This window comes from Eurosta solidaginis, chromosome 3, assembly GCF_040869045.1.
Source record: "Eurosta solidaginis isolate ZX-2024a chromosome 3, ASM4086904v1, whole genome shotgun sequence".
Taxonomy (NCBI): Eukaryota; Metazoa; Arthropoda; class Insecta; order Diptera; family Tephritidae; genus Eurosta; species Eurosta solidaginis.
In genome coordinates, this window is record NC_090321.1 from 287521168 (window position 1) to 287537284 (window position 16117).

At 39.8% G+C, this 16117-nt stretch overlaps 2 protein-coding genes across 7 annotated transcripts in view; one reads left to right on the forward strand and one right to left on the reverse strand.

Annotated features, from left to right (window-relative positions):
• The window catches only part of scaf (scarface), a 94660-nt gene extending 86057 nt beyond the window's left edge, over positions 1-8603 (forward strand). For all 4 annotated transcript variants that reach the window (XM_067777001.1, XM_067777000.1, XM_067777002.1 and 1 more), the window contains 4 exons: positions 4931-5680; positions 5756-5910; positions 5983-6251; positions 7352-8603. In XM_067777001.1, the coding sequence (XP_067633102.1) occupies positions 4931-5680; positions 5756-5910; positions 5983-6251; positions 7352-7650 (1473 nt within the window). In that variant the 3' untranslated portion in view covers positions 7651-8603. The remainder of the gene's footprint in view (positions 1-4930; positions 5681-5755; positions 5911-5982; positions 6252-7351) is intronic.
• Gmer (GDP-L-fucose synthase-like protein) lies at positions 7254-12431 on the reverse strand. 3 transcript variants are annotated; one of them, XM_067777004.1, is made up of 5 exons: positions 12246-12431; positions 12080-12194; positions 11417-11974; positions 10854-11040; positions 7254-7608 (listed from the first exon to the last, which is right to left on the reverse strand). In XM_067777004.1, exons 1-4 carry the CDS (start codon positions 12425-12427, stop codon positions 10873-10875), a joined length of 1023 nt encoding a protein of 340 aa, XP_067633105.1. In that variant the 5' UTR covers positions 12428-12431; the 3' UTR covers positions 7254-7608; positions 10854-10872. The 3 variants fall into 3 exon arrangements, with proteins under 3 accessions (XP_067633105.1, XP_067633107.1, XP_067633106.1); XM_067777005.1 differs by lacking the exon at positions 7254-7608 and adding an exon at positions 7798-9251; XM_067777006.1 differs by lacking the exon at positions 10854-11040.
• Between the last annotated feature and the right edge of the window lie 3686 nt (positions 12432-16117).

Below are 16117 nucleotides of genomic sequence, written 5' to 3' on the forward strand. Positions count from 1 at the left end.
TGAACATTTTCGGAATTTAATCTACAATTAAGGGTTGCCAACATCCCTTTTTCTTTTAGTTAGATGGTAATCTGGAGTCCAAGCTGGAGGTGTCTTGCGTCTCGTTGATCTTCTTAACTCTTGAGAAACTGCAGGTGGTGCAGTAGTTGACTCTCGAGCATCTGTAGGTGTATCATTGCTAACTGCTGTTAATGATTCGTTAACAGGAATTTCTATATTCGGAGACTGTGTCTGTTCCTCGGCTGGATTACTTAGCGTTGACTCTTGCCCTGTGGCAATGTCACTTTCTTGAACTCTTGAATTGGTTGAATCGGAATTCGAAGTTGTTGGCTTAGGTGGAAGCTCAAAATAATCATAGAAAGTATCCAATGTGTTGTTTGATGTTTTTACGAATCTTGGTCGAAGCTGGTATGAATGAGATTTTACCGCTCTAAATATGTTAGAGTTTTCGATTTTAACCTCGTAGTTAACTTTGCCTAGAACCTTTATGATTGTTCCGGGTGCCCAATAAGATTGGTTAAGTTTATATAACTTTGCGTAAACTAGATCTCCAACTTCATAATTTCTTTCTTTAGCTTCATGTCGCTTATTAAACTGTTGTTCCATGTGTTCGTTACGTGACTCATTGGATGGCTTCGAAATTTTAAGCATGTCGAACTCTGTACGTAGTCTTCTCCCAACGAATAATTCAGCTGGCGATTTCCCTTGCGGTGCATTGCGATTGGGTGTGGTGCGATATGTTTGCAAAAACGTTTGTAAAATTTGGGTTGGCGTTCCCGTGTCCTCCAATTTCTTTAAAGCTTGCTTAAGTGTGTCCACAAACCGTTCCGCTTGACCGTTCGACTGCGGGTGATACAGCGCTGTGAATGTATGAGCGATGCCATGACTTTTGCAAAAATCCGCAAACATTTCACTGGAAAATTGTTACCATTATCGCTGACAATTAGCTCAGGATTTCCAAACTGTGATGTAAAATCTGAAATGCACTCTAAAATCTTTAATGATGTGATCGACTTAATTTGATATATTTGAGGCCATTTCGAGTATGCGTCGATTATTACCAAATAGTAAATTTGATTAACCGGACCTGCAATATCAATATGAATGCGTTGCATCGGATGCTCTGCATTACGCCATGAAGAAAGAGTTGTTTTTGGTAATGTTTTAGCAACAGTTGCACATTTTTCACATGATTGAATATACTGCTTTATATCCTCATCTATACCCGGCCAGTATACATAACTTCGTGCTAGCGCTTTTGTGCGTTCAATTCCTTGATGACCTTTATGCAGTTGCTTTAGGATTCGATTGCGAAAACACTTGGGAATAACTAGACGATCTTTTAGCATGATGCAATGTTCAACCATACTCAGACTATCACGATGTGTATAGAAACTACGTAAATCGTTGCTGATTGTGTTCGGCCACTTACAAGTCTTCACGTGTTTTGTACCATCTTGTAAAAATGCGTCTTGCATTGTCGCTTTTTGTACCATCTGAAAAGTAATTGGCAGAAATTCTATGGCATCAATTGTAATTTGCTTAATATCACGTTCAAGCTGGCAACTTGCTATAACTGTTTCTTCATTAGGTTTTGATGTGCTTCTAATAAGACGTGAAAGTACATCAGCTGCACCAAATTCATTGGTAGGTACGTATTCTAAGATAAAATCATATGACATCAACGTTAAGGCCCATCGCTGAAGGCGGTTTGCAGAGTGTGCAGGAATCCCCTTCTTATTACCAAATATGGCAAGTAATGGCTTATGATCTGTATGTAAATAAAATTTTCTTCCATACAGGTACTTATGAAACTTTACCACTGCAAATACTAAAGCCAAGCCTTCTTTTTCAATTTGCGAATAATTCTTCTCAGCTTGTGTCAGAGCTCTTGCAGTATGCACGATTGCTTTTTCACTACCATCTGCGTACAAGTGACAAATATATGCACCTAGACCCACGTTAGAAGCGTACGCTGCTACCTTGATTGGCAGTTTGGGATCGTAGTGTGTTAGTAAGAGATCTGATGAAAGAAGTTTTTTAAATTTATCGAAGTTATTCTGGCATTGTGTGGACCAGTTCCACTTTTCATTCGTTTTTAGTAAATTATCCAAAGGGTTCCTAAGAACGCGCATCCCTCGGATAAACTTCCCGTAATAATTTATGGCACCTAAAAAGGATCTTAATTCGCTGACATCTTTCGGTGGTGGAAGTTCCAAAATTTTGCTGATTTTATTCTTATCTGGCCTTACGCCTTTCTGATCGATGTGATATCCCAAATACGTACAATATTGTTGAAAGAATTTACATTTATTGAAATTGACCGTAATGTTGTGGAGTTTAAAACGTTCAAAAAGTTTAATTACTGCGCTTATATTTTCTTCTTTAGTTTTAGTAGCTACAACATCATCTAAATAGGGAAATACTCCAGAGTCCCAAAAGTAATGATTCCATAACAAGCTGAAACGCTCCGGGTGCAGATTTAACTCCTGGTGACAAACGATTGAATGTATATAACCCGCGATGTGTGTTGATTACGAGAAGTTTTTTTTTTCTCGTCTACTTCTATTTGCATATAAGCATTGTTTAAATCGACTATAGAAAAATATGAACAGCCGTTGAAATTAACAAAAATTTCGTCTGGTAGTGGCAATGGAAATGTGTGAGGCTCAAGCTGTGCGTTGAGGCCTGTAGAATAGTCACCACAGATACGAATATTACCTGAAGCTTTTTTGACTACGACGATTGGAGATGACCATTCGGAGAAATTGACTGGAGTAATAATACCGTCATCTTCTAATCTTTTCAATTCCCTTTCGACTTGTTCCCTTGCTGCATAAGGTATTGGTCTTTTTGGGCGAAACACCGGCACCGCTTGAGGCTTAAGCTGTAAGTGAACTTTGTATGCCATACAGTGACCTATTTCATCTCTGAAAACAATTGGAAACATCTGACGTAAATTCGGTTCGACTAATCGACTGCTAGTTTGGATGCTTCTGCATGAAGTGAAACAGAGAAATTATGTCTGTGCCTAACAAATTTAGGTTAGTAGAAACTGTGATGGTTGCTCGCTTGTTTTTTCCATTCACCACGACATTCGCATCAAATTCGCCAGCAATTGAAAGTGGATTTGCTGAAGCGTCGCGAATTAATTTTCTAACCGAACGTAATTGTGGACTGCCTATGCTGGCCCAGTTTTGTTTGGAAATAATGGTGATATCCGACCCGGTATCGTGTTGCAATTTAACTGTTGTGTTGTTAATTTGTATTGCCACGAAACGTCGATTTTTAGCACCATTACCACACATTGTAAATACGCTTTTGATTGATTTACGCGTTTTCTTACTCTTTTTCTTCGTACTAGCATTCTTCGTTTTACGTTCCGAAAAGCACGTGCAATACCCTTCTTTATGTCCGATTTTACCGCATTGAGTACATTTGTGGTTACTGAAATTACAATCACGCACGAAATGCATACCTGCGCATTGCCAACAAGGTCTACTTGGAGTTGACTTGCTAGGTAATTTACTTTGTTTATGCTGAGCTTGTGAAACTGCTTGAACCTTGGATTGCTGTTCAGCTACGACCGCATCACTTTTCAAATTTCTAATACGCTGAATTTCCGCGACTAAATTATCTAGTGTTAGTGGTCTATCTACAGTTTCAGAGTCGAGCATGCTTAAAAGTCGAGCGCGAAGATCTTCATCACGTGTCGATTGAATACCCTGAACGAACATCAAGCATTTAAAATTATCAGCCGTGCAATTCTGTAGCGAGAAATTTTCACATAACCTATTTACTCGAGCTGCATACGTCACAATGTCTTCATTTTCTTCGCGCACATTTCGCATACATTTTACTCTCGTACTAAATTGTGATTCTTTCTTACCAAACAATTTTTTTAATGTAGCAATTGTGTCTTCAAAATTTAAATCGCGTGGCTGTGCAGGCAAAATGTAGTCCCGGTATTTATCGAACACATTTGTGCTTACCTTGCGTAAAAGCAAACGTACCTTAGCAGCGTCGTCTAATAATGCAGCATCAACTGTGAAGTTATCTTCATAGCGCACATACCATTTGGCAAAGGTTTGTCCTTCTTACGCATCATAGCAAAATTCACGAATACCTTTCGAAATTGTTTCCATAATAGCCTCGGAACTGCCCGTTGTGCTTTGTGTTGCATTCCTACCATTTTGCTCATTTGTAAATGTTGCAGCGATCAACCGCTCCAATAGTTGTGTTTGTTGATCTGCGGTTTCTTGTTGCCGCGCCAGAAGTGTTGCTACCACTTGCTCCAATGGGTTTGTCAATTTTGGTACTGCTTTTATTAAGAGCCTTTTATCTCGTCGCCACTGTTATGTTTGTCGGGTGTTAGCCGTATCTCAATCTTTATTAAACATAAAATAACATACAATTTACAGGTCATAATTACATAAAAAACATAAAGTCTTACCGCGTATTTAATTACCAGTTGTTGGATGTTCGGCACAGAAAAGGAATATGTCACGTTATGTCCTTTGACACTTATTTATACATTAGCCATGTCACATACATATTTAAATGAACGGCACAATACAATAGTAGATACTTATACAAATACATTTGACAAGTGAACATTTTCGGAATTTAATCTACAATTAAGGGTTGCCAACAATCTCTGTCCGGAGATATTTGCAGTTGAAGTTGGCGATTTTCATGTGGTTGTTGTTGTGTGGTACCCACCAAAAAAAGTCGACCCCTCAACTAGACTATTACCAAAAAAAATTGAATAATGAATGTTTCTAAGCAAGAATACAAAATTGGGAAATAGCTATGTACATATATCGAAAATAATTATTAGAAAGTGAATTTCATAATAGAACGTACATATATGTATGTATATATGTTGTTACGACCCCGATTCTGATAGATTTGGTTTGTCTATTTTCAGAGTGATCGGTGCTATTATCCTGATATATGCTGCCGAATACCTTCCACTACACTTACAGATGACGGTTATGTCCTTCGAACTCCAGAAGTTCAATTCATAATTCCAACAACTGGCAGACCCTATCAGGCCTCATCCTCGTCACAGCAGATCTCTTCACCTCATCAACCAATTCCACAACGAGATTATTTACCTCCAAATACATTTTCTAAACCGATAACTCCAAGCAATCAGTACATTCCGCCAACAGCTGCGACCCCACCTCGTCAAGTGTTCACCCAGCAACCTCCTTACAATCAAGACGCTGCATCAAATAAAATACCACAACGCCCACAACCAGGCCTAAGACCAGAAAATGTTTATATACCACCCAACCCAGAATATCAACCATCTGATTACCATGTAACACAACCCTCAAATACAGTAATCCAAACTGTAACTACAGCGGCTCCTCCAAAAATAGCAAAACCCACACCTCCACAACGTGGTGAAGATATTCTTTCACTTCCCTTACATCGTCAACATTTATCTAAATGTGCATCGGCTTTGGAATGCACGCCGGAAAATTTCTGCAACAGTATTGGTGTAATAGTTGATCAACCCGTAGACACATCATCAGCCGAGTCAGCGTTCCGCGTTCCTCTCACCGATTGCGTTCTTGAGAATGGCTTAGCAGGCAAGTGTTGTCGCGATGCAAATTATGTTGATCCATGGCCCATTAACTTAGCTGGAGTTTGTGCAACCAGAAATTCGGTTTGTAAAACATTAAACAGGTTTTAGTTTATAAAAATTATTAACGTTTTTTGTTTTATTCGATTTTGTATAAAGAATACCAAACCACAGGGAATACAAGATGTTGACGCAAACTTTGGCGAAATTCCCTGGCAGGCGATGATCCTTAAGGAATCCACAAAAACATTACTCGGTGGTGGTGCAATTATTGGAGATCAAGTTGTTTTGACGGCAGCTTCTGTTGTCAAAGGGTGAACACTAACTGAAATTTTTCCAAAAACTGAAACCTAATAAAAATTCATCATTATTTATTCTCTATTCAGAGTATTACCAAATGACTTAAAAGTGAAAGGTGGCGAATGGGAACTGGGGCGAGATAGCGAGCCTCTGCCTTTCCAAATAGTTGGTGTAAAATCGATAGATATACACCCTAAATATAATCCATCTACAGGCTCGAACGATATGGCCGTTTTGAGATTGGACAAGAGATTAGAGTTTGCACAGCACGTTAAGCCCATTTGCGTAACTAATGAAGATCCAAAACCAGGAGAGAAATGCATCACTACCGGCTGGGGTAAACAAGCTATCAAGAGTAAGTGTCATTATTGATGGTCATATGTATGTACATATATCAGATTTGTTCTTGATTACAATTATCGTAAGGGTGCCCAAAGACTGGATTGTTTCCCATACCAAACGGAAAAGATGCAAAAGACCGCTCGTACCGTAGGGATTAAAGGGGTTGTGTAGCGCAATATATAGCTTCTCAACCCAATTGTCAACCTCACCTTCGAGCGGCGAATCCCGTTTCACTAACAGACGAGGCTCTGGCGACCCCAAGCTCCTCATGGAACTTGGTGGCGGGGAGGGAGGGATGGCCTGAAGGTTTAATGTGGCCATATAAATCGTTCCCGAGATGGTCGGGCCAGCACCTTAATGGTGCTGTGTTACCGGAGCTTATCGGATCTGTATCCGACAAAGGACCATCACATCGATAACACTCCCCAAAGCCTTCGGGGAGTAACCTAATCGCTACAACAACAACAACAACAACAACCGCCCGTAAATCCAAATTGCCAAATTATTTTGCTAGGAAAAATTTTATAATACAAATACAAATACAAAGCTTATGCTAAAAGGGTCTCGGAAGATTTTTTTAATTTTGTTTCTTGTTTATTATATGCTTGCAAATGCAACCTTATCATTTTAAACTCTATAGTGGTTTTCCTATAGACTTACTTGGGGGTGGGGACGGAGGGATGGCCTGAAGGTTTAATGTGGCCATATAAATCGTTCGCGAGATGGTCGGGCTAGCATCTTAATGGTGTGTCTTACCGGAACGTACCGTATCCGGCAAAGGACCATCACATCGATAACAGGTTATCGCTACAACAACAATAATAATTGGATGAACTGCCAGATATTTATCTACCTACATATATTAATTTACGCAGTTATATTTGTTATGATTATTATAATGTGAACTAAAATTCGAAAATTTAAGACTATTACTGAACTCGGCTCTCTTCCGAGATATTTTAGCCAAAGCCCCTTTTAAGTGCGAGTAAGGCGTTCCAATAAACACACATATATATAATGTTGATTCTATGTACATGTGAACAATGCACATACAAATATATTTTTTTACTTATACCGGACGTTCATGTAAATCCTTTTTTTATAATTATTTAGGTCATGAGGAAGGTGCCATTATGCATGTTTCAAATACAATTTCCCAGCCAAGAGAGAGCTGCGGTGCTGATGAAACCAGTGTTTGCAGTTCAATTGTTAGCGATCCTTGCTTGTTTGATGTTGGTGGCGCCTTGGCATGCGGGACAGGGTCAAATGTTATGCTTAAAGGTGTTTACACTGCTGAGAATGCTTGTGGTGAAGGTCAAACTGTGCGTTTTGCCAAGCCAGATTTAAAATGGGTCAACGGTTTCTTTACGCTACAAAATAAAGATAAAGTCCTTAAGAAAAGACGGGTGTGAGTGGCTCTATTTTAAAGACTTGAAAGTTGAATGTAATTAGCTTAGCAAATATCAACAATATACACCGTACATATAGACATCGCTAGTATCACATACCCACCACCATCTTCTACATTAAGCAAGGCTTTAAAAATAAACCACAATATCTCAATAGTTTTAAATTAATGTATATACTTCATACTTGTATACGTACATACATGCATACATATGTATAATATGAACTGTCGAAATGCAAGGTATGCATTTTTCTTTTGTGTAATTACAAGTAAATTTCTCTTTTAAATTATAGTCAATTACCAACGTATGAAGAGTCATTTCCACAGCAGCAGGTTAACGTGTATTTTTTGTACTTCTTTCTGGAATTTACTCGAAATTAAGCATGAAAATCAATCGTTAAATAATTATCGCTTGCTAATTCGCTGTTGTGGAAATGGACCTAACTGAATGTTAAAAATTGTATTGTATTGAATATTACTATCAATATAGAATATTACAAATTAATTTAAGCGGTGTAACGAAAAGCGCTAAATTGCTGTTTTAATAAAAAAAAAAAAGTGTATTAAATACTTAAATCGAATAAGCACTCCTTAATGAACGATTCTTTATTGTTTTTAGACACTCGCCTTCCATTTTAATTTAATACAACACATAAAAAGCACGTAAGAAGTGAAAATCAAATATGTAACGAGTTAAATCAAAACTTTAATCGGATGTATCTTACATATGTACATATCTATTATGTACCTGATTCAATGATGTGTAAAACATTTTTGTTTACAGTCTATGAGTTAAACACATTTTATAATAATCGACTTCACTAAATGCAATTAAAAGAACGCCTATTCCCAAAAATAAAATTATTTATAACTAATATTGTATGCTTTGTATGAGATTATATATGTAATTAAATTATAATTTTATGTCAAATGTATTTAAATAAAAAAATATACATATATTGTTTGGTTTACGTTATAAATTAAAGCAAGAAATGCAATATTCAGGGACTAACTTTACAGCTACAAATCGACTACTGAGTGGAAAATCGCGCTGGCTCCGCTGTCCTTTCAAAAACGTCCTTCTTCGAAGAATTTTTAAAAAACGCCTATTTCAGAATTTGTTTGAAAGACACTCATCTCAGAATTATTTTTAAATCTCCCTATCTGAGCATAAATTCGATACTTTTTCACGTCGGGTAGGGCGTTTATGGAAAAAGTGTTGTTTTTGAAAAATATTCTGAGATACGGAGTTTTCGCACAGGCGGACGAAGTGATGATATTCAACTCAAGCCTAGATATGTACATATAATTTCCCTCATAATAATTCCTAAATTCTATGTGGACAAAATGTCAACAATTGGAATACTCGATCGTTTGTGCTTCCCGCGGTTATATTTAATACTTGTTGGTCTGAAACTATCGATGTTACTTCCGGTGTTCCTCATGGTAGCCACCTTGGTCGTGTTGTTTCCGCTATTCATTAATGACCTTTCAAATGTTTTTTTTAAGTACTGCAAGCCGCTAATGTACGCTGATGATGTCAAAGTTGTTATGGCGATCCGCTCACCAGAGGATAGATCAAGTCTTCAAGCATATCTGAATAGCCTAGTTGAATGGTGTAACGTAAATGTAATATTTCTAAACCTGCCGAAATGCAAGTTCATGTGCTTCATAATAAAATCCTACCAATCCCAGGAGTATATAATTGATGATTATACCATTAAGCAAGTCATTAGCTTTGTAGGCTTAGGCGTTACAATGGACCCTAAACTCAAAGGCACTTTGGCGTTCGTCAAACGTTGCTCTAAAGAATTCAATGATCCATATATTACTAAAACTATACCTTTGGGAGGCCAATACTGGAATATGGTCCGATAATCAGAGCCACTTCTACAAATTAGAATCGGTTCAGAAGCGGTTTCGCGCAAAGGGACTTATCGTGTGGTCCTACTCCAACCGCTTAAAACTTCTACAGCTTCCTACGTTACAGAGTCGTAGAGAAATGTTAGGTGTTTTATTTTTTGTACAACTTATTAGAATGTTGGTAAATAGGCCGTTTCTGCTTCGTGAAATTATAATTAATGTTCCCTTAGACCATCGAAAAATTTTCAACCACTTCATATAAGCACGTGCAGATCGAATTTCGAAACGCACGGACCTGTTCGTTATCTGTGTACTAATTTCAATAAGTACTGTAAAATTGTTGACACCTGCAATTCGCTGTTGGCAATAAAAAAAAATTTACTGACCACCTTAAATACGTGGTGAATTGGGTGGGTGGCTTGGAATCACGACCTTTCCAACGTCCCGCACTAATTCCCTGCTCCAACCAATTGGGCGGGTGGCTTGGAATCGCGTCCCTTCTTACCTCCAGACAATGCAGCCCTAATTATTGTGAGATAAATAGAAATCAACTAGCTTATCGAAATTACGTCCAGCGGGTTGGGGGGCTTAGAATATACCCGCGGTAGGTATGCCTGTCGTAAGAGGCGACTAAAATACCAAATTGATTCAATGGGTTGTGTAGCGCAACCCTCTCAACGGGTTGTCAGCGCAATATATAGCTTCTCCAACCCAATTTTCAACCTCACCTACCCGTGGCGAATCCTGTTTCATTAATAGCCGAGGCTCTGGCGACCCCGAACTCCTGGTGGATTTAGGGGGTGGGAGCGGGGGATGGCCTAGAAGGTTGCATATGGTCACACCAAATCGTTCTCGAGATGGTCGGGGTAATACCTTTATGGTGCTTGTTACCGGAACGTGCCGGATCTGCATCCGGCAAAGTACCATCAACATCGATACACTCCCCAATGTCTTCGGGGAGTGTCCCCAATGCCTTCGGGGGGGGTGTACTTATCGCTACAACAGCAACAAAGTGAATTCCGACAGCATTAGTAATAATCAGTTCTGGTTGGTCAGCATCACAATTCTATAGTATAAATTTCGATCGCTTTGAACATTCTATTTTTAATCATATTTAGTCTGATTAATTAATGAATTTGTAGACTATTAAATAAATTATTAAATAAATGTTCGACTAAAGTTAATTTCTTTTCAAACACAGAAGAGGTTGTGATTAAAAGGCTATACTTATGTATCATACGAGAAGCTTTGTGCATTCAAATATTTACACCACTTTTGACCTAATATACTGGCATGAACAGGCACTATATTCGTATATATCATGTAAAAAAAAAAATAACTTACACAAAATGAACTATTTCAACTACACTCTGGCATTCTTCATATTTTCAATGAACCACTTTACAGAATCATTAATAGCATCTTGAAATGAAGTGAACTGGAAATTCGGCAGGAGGCTGCGCAACTTTCGATTGGAAGCAGTTTTTTTGTATTGTCCATCAGCTTTACTAGTATCACAAATTAATTTTCCCTTAAAAACAGAAAGAATAAAATAGATAGAATAATGAAATATGCAAATATCGCTCATATGTGCAAGAGGTCCATAATTCAATCCGGTTTCAGGCTTGCCTAAGAGACTACTAAAATCCACAGAACTATGCGTTTGAAAGTTAAAAAATCACCACTGACGCAAAAGAGTTTCCTGATGCTAAGGCTGACCTTAAACCTTTGGCGAATAGTTTTTTAGTTATAGCAACAGACAGACTATTTCAAAGGTTTCACATTTCTTAGCTCAGACTTTTTAATGGAATAACATTTGTTAAGACATGTCATGTTTGCATACAAAACTAACAAAAATTGTTTTATTATGACAATATTTTCGCAAATGAGCGATATGTAGACTTTACCTTGAAATCAAACGCTTTTGCAACAGCTTCCGCAGCTTCTAAAATAGTTACTTCATTTTCTTCATCTACGCTTAAAATCAAGGGGTCAATGCTTTTGTAACAATCAACGGCCCAAATTAATAACCTGGCCATATCTAACGAATATATGAATTGACGTAAAGGTTTCCCACTTCCGTAGACAACGAACATTTTTTCTTTCTCTTGTATATCCGCATTTTCGTGTATGAGCTTATACATTCGATTAATCATTCCAGGAATAACGTGACTAACTTCTGGTTTATAATTGTCGTGTGGTCCGAAAATATTGCAAGGAATTACTGAAGTAAATATGCATCCATATTTTTCATGATAAGCCCGATTTTGCACATCAATTAATCTCTTTGCATACGAGTATCCATAATTGGAAGGGTGTGGTGGGCCATTATGAACCATTGTCTCGTCAATTGGGTAAGTGGTTTTGTCCGGAAAAATGCATGTGGACAGGCAAGAAATTACTTTGAGACAACCATGCTCGTATGCACTTTGTAAAACGTTATCATTGATTTGTAAATTTTTTCGCTGAAACAATAATTAGCCATGTCTTATAGCATACATATAAACATACGTACAAAGGTGGTCATGATTAAACCCATTAAGGCGGAAATTGTATATTCAAATAGTTACCAAAAAATCCAAATTGTTGTTCATGTTGTGGAAAAGGCCGCCGACCATGGCTGCCAAATGTACTACATGAGTTGGTTTAACTAGGTCAAACAGAGCCTTTGTAGCCTCTTCATTTCTAAAATGTTTAGCATTATAGTTGTTCATACCAAAGTTTGTTATCACTCACGTTAGATCCGCGTCTCGTGAGCCCACAAAAACCCATTCATTTTCAGGTGAAGTCTCATTAATAGCGATCTTTAACGCATTTCCCACTAATCCAGTCCCACCTGTTACCAAAACTTTCTTCATGCCGCTTAGAAAAAACAAAACAAAAAATTGCTTAATCGACATAAAATGATGAGGAACCATGATGGAATTATAGAAGCATTGTATACTATATAGTTTGGCAGCTTAAATTGAGGTTATGTTGCGAATAGAGTGGAAAGCAGTGGACTAGGCAGTCGAATGTCATATAATGAAGGAAAGTGTTCGGAGATTTTTCAAAGTTACAAAAAAAAAATGATAAAAGCTTTAATATAAATAAAACTATTGCTTTAATAACAACAAAAACGCCATATATATTCTGTATACATAAATTTGTAAGGATTATCTCACTTTAAAATTTGAATTAAATAATCTAAAGTTTTTTTTTGAAACTGAGTCGAGAACTGTGCGTGTGAATGTGAGAATTTTCACCGATCAGCTGTTAGTTGCGCTACTTGGTAAAATTTACAATGGTTGCTGTGCTGCCCGGCTATGGAGCCGGGCCCAAGTAGTGCTCTAGGCGCCATTTTGATGTTTTTCTCCTGGAACCAATTATATGTGGGCTGATGTACCCTGCGTATTGCTTTACTCAAATCACTTGGTTAAAACTATAAACTTACTGATGCTTGACACCGCCCTTAAGTCGGGAAACACATAGTTGCCTAGAGTTCGGGACCGAAAGTTCGCGAGGGCTGGGCACTCGCAGAGGAAGTGGATAACCGATTCCTCGGCACCCTCCTGTCTACAGCTCCTACACCTCTCATTGTAGGGGATACCCATTCTACTAGCGTGCGGGCCAAACGGCCAGTGCTCTGTAATAGTGGCCGTGGTTCTGTATATTTCCTGCCTAGACCTATTTAGTAGATCATCGGTTCTTTTCTGGTTGTACTCTGCCCAGATTAGTTTGGGGGTTCTACAGGTGTCCGTAGAGTACCAAACATGGATTGCTATTTTCCTAAGATAGGTGAGAATGTCTCTTTTAATTGATTTGAGTGGTCGATGCACCGCGACTGCTTCCGTGATGTCTAACGATACTCCCGCCTTTGCTATTTTATCCGCTTTTTCGTTGCCGTCAATGTTCCTGTGGCCGGGTACCCAGCTGTGTGTGATAGCTGCCTGGTTAGCTGCTTCACGTAGCACCCTCTTACAGTTATCGACGGCTTTTGAGGATGTGTACGGTGATTCTAGCGCTTTGAGCGCCGCTTGACTGTCGGAGTATATGACTACCTCACCGTCTCTCCGGCTCTGCAGCCGAAGATGCAGGCCCCCTCTATTCCTTGCAGCTCTGCTTGGAAGATGCTAGCTGTGTTTGGAAGGCGGATGGGGATTGCGACATTTAGTTGGTTGGAGAAGACACCTGCGCCGACGCCGCAGTCCATTTTAGGTCCGTCAGTGTAGAGTGAGGTGACCCCTCCCTGTCAACTTTGTCGGCCGACCAATATGTTCTAGAAGGTATCTGCATCTTGTAATTTCTGTCAAAGATCAGAATTTTTGATAGGTAATCTGTTGTCGAATCCACATCGGCGAGCCTTATTAGGATGTCACTGTGGCCATATCTTTTTTCTGTCCAGCATCCAGACTCCCTTAGCGCGATGGCTGTGCTGATCGCTGTATATCTGATGTGGAGCGCCAGTGGCAGCAGGTTAAGTATGACATTTAGTGCGTCCGTCGGGCACGATCTAAGTGGACCTGTTACCCCTACGCATGCTGCCCTTTGTATTTTGTCTAGTTTTTTAGTGTTGTGCTGCTTGTTCAGGGCAGGCCACCGTGATATGGCTCCGTACGTCAGGATGGTCCTTATCACTGCCGTATAGAGCCACATCATGAGTTTTGGCTTTAGCCCCAAATTTCTGCTGACTATTCTCTTGCACAAGTAGTATGCGATATACGCCTTCTCTATTCTTTTTTCGATATTGCTTTTCCAATTTAACTTGTTGTCTATTACGACGCCTAGGTACTTAACTCAAGTTGAGAGCAAGAGTTCCGTACCATCTAGTGAGGGCAGTCGAAATGTTGGTATTTTCGTTCTGTTACTGAACAGTATCAGTTCTGTTTTGCTAGGGTTGATGTTGAGGTCGGACGATGCCGCCCAGGTGTGTAGCCTGCTTAGCGCACCCTGAAGGATGTCGCTTAGCGTGGAGGGAAAATCCCCCGAGACTGCAATGACCACGTCGTCTGCGTATGCTACTGCTTTAACACCATTCTTGTCGAGTTCGAGTAGTCTCTCGTTCAGTGCAATGACCCAGAGTAGTGGCGAGAGGACCCCGCCCTGGGGTGCACTTCTACCAACTTTGCGGGTCATTGTCACTGAGCCCATATCCGCTTGTATGGTTCTGTTTTCCAGCATTGATTGAGTCCATCCACAAATGTGGTTGTCAACTCCGGCCCTTTGCAGGGCTTTCACAACTGTGCCGGTTTCGATGTTGTTGAAGGCGCCTTCTATATCTAGGAAAGCTGCTAGTGTGAATTGTTTGTAGTGTAGTGATCTTTCCACAAAGCCCTTAGCTCACGGAGGGCGGTATCCGTACATATTCCCTTCATGTAGGCGTAATGTGCCTTTGAAAGGTTTGGTCCTGTTATTATTGATCTAATATATATATCCAGAAGCCCCTCATGGATTTTGAGCATGAAGGATGTGAGGCTTATTGGTCTGTATTCTTTGGCATTTTCGTGTGTGCGTCTGGCCGCTTTTGGCAGAAAGATTACTTTTGTTTTTCTCCAGCTTTGTGGGATATAGGTCAGGGCGATACTCGCTCTGTATACCACTTCAAGCAAGAGGATTATTGGATTACCTAGCTTTTATAGCATTACCGGGATAATGCCATCAAGACAGGGCGATTTGAATGGAGAGAAGCCATTTATGGCAAACCTGACCTTTTCGCTGTCTATTATCCTGTCCAGTAAGCCTTCTGGGGCTGAGAGTCCCTGCAGAGAGATTCTTTTACTGGTGCTAGATCGCATCCAGGGAAGTGAGTATTCATGAGTGTGCCCAGGGAGTCCTCTGCTGAGTTTGTTCATAGGCCTGCCTCACTTCTTACGAGGTGATTGTTGTGGTGTTCTTTGGACAGAAGTTTACTCAGTCTGGAGGACTCACGAGTGTTCTCTATTGAGGAGCAGAAGGATTGCCAGGACACAGCCTTCGCTACACTTATAGCTTTTTTGTATGCTTTGAGCGCCTCCCTATATGGCTGCCACTCCTTGGTTATGAGGCACTCATTAAATGCCTTCCGTACTGTCGTTCTAAGTTTCCTAAGGTCCCCGCTCCACCCGGGGGTGGGGGGGGACTTCTTTTTACGAATACTAAATGGGGTGCACTTGTTGTGAGAGGTAGTTAACGCGAGCTCTACCTTGCCGACTAGCTCATCAAGCTTTTGCGGGCAGTTTATGTTAGGTTCGCGTATTTCTAAAGCTGGCGTAGTTAGCCTTACAAATTTATCCCACTTTGTTCTTCTTGGGTTTCTGTAGCGGTGAGTCTCGCCAGATCCAAATTTGATGTCGAAGAAGATCCAGCGGTGGTCCGAGAGAGAGGCTTTGTCTGACACTCTGCAGTTTTCCACTAGCGCCGGATCATCGTCGGTTGTCAAAGTTAGATATATGACTTCCTCCCAGCCCTGAAACCTGTCTGAACTAGGGAATATAAAAGTGGGCTTGTGGCCGCTGTTGCAAATACTGAGGTTAGAATTAAGAATAAAGTGTAGAAGGGACTCACCTCTCTCGTTGGTTGAGGAGCTGCCCCATATCGTGTTTCTTGCATTCGCGTCGCAGCCGATAATTATGCTGCACCCGCCGCTATTA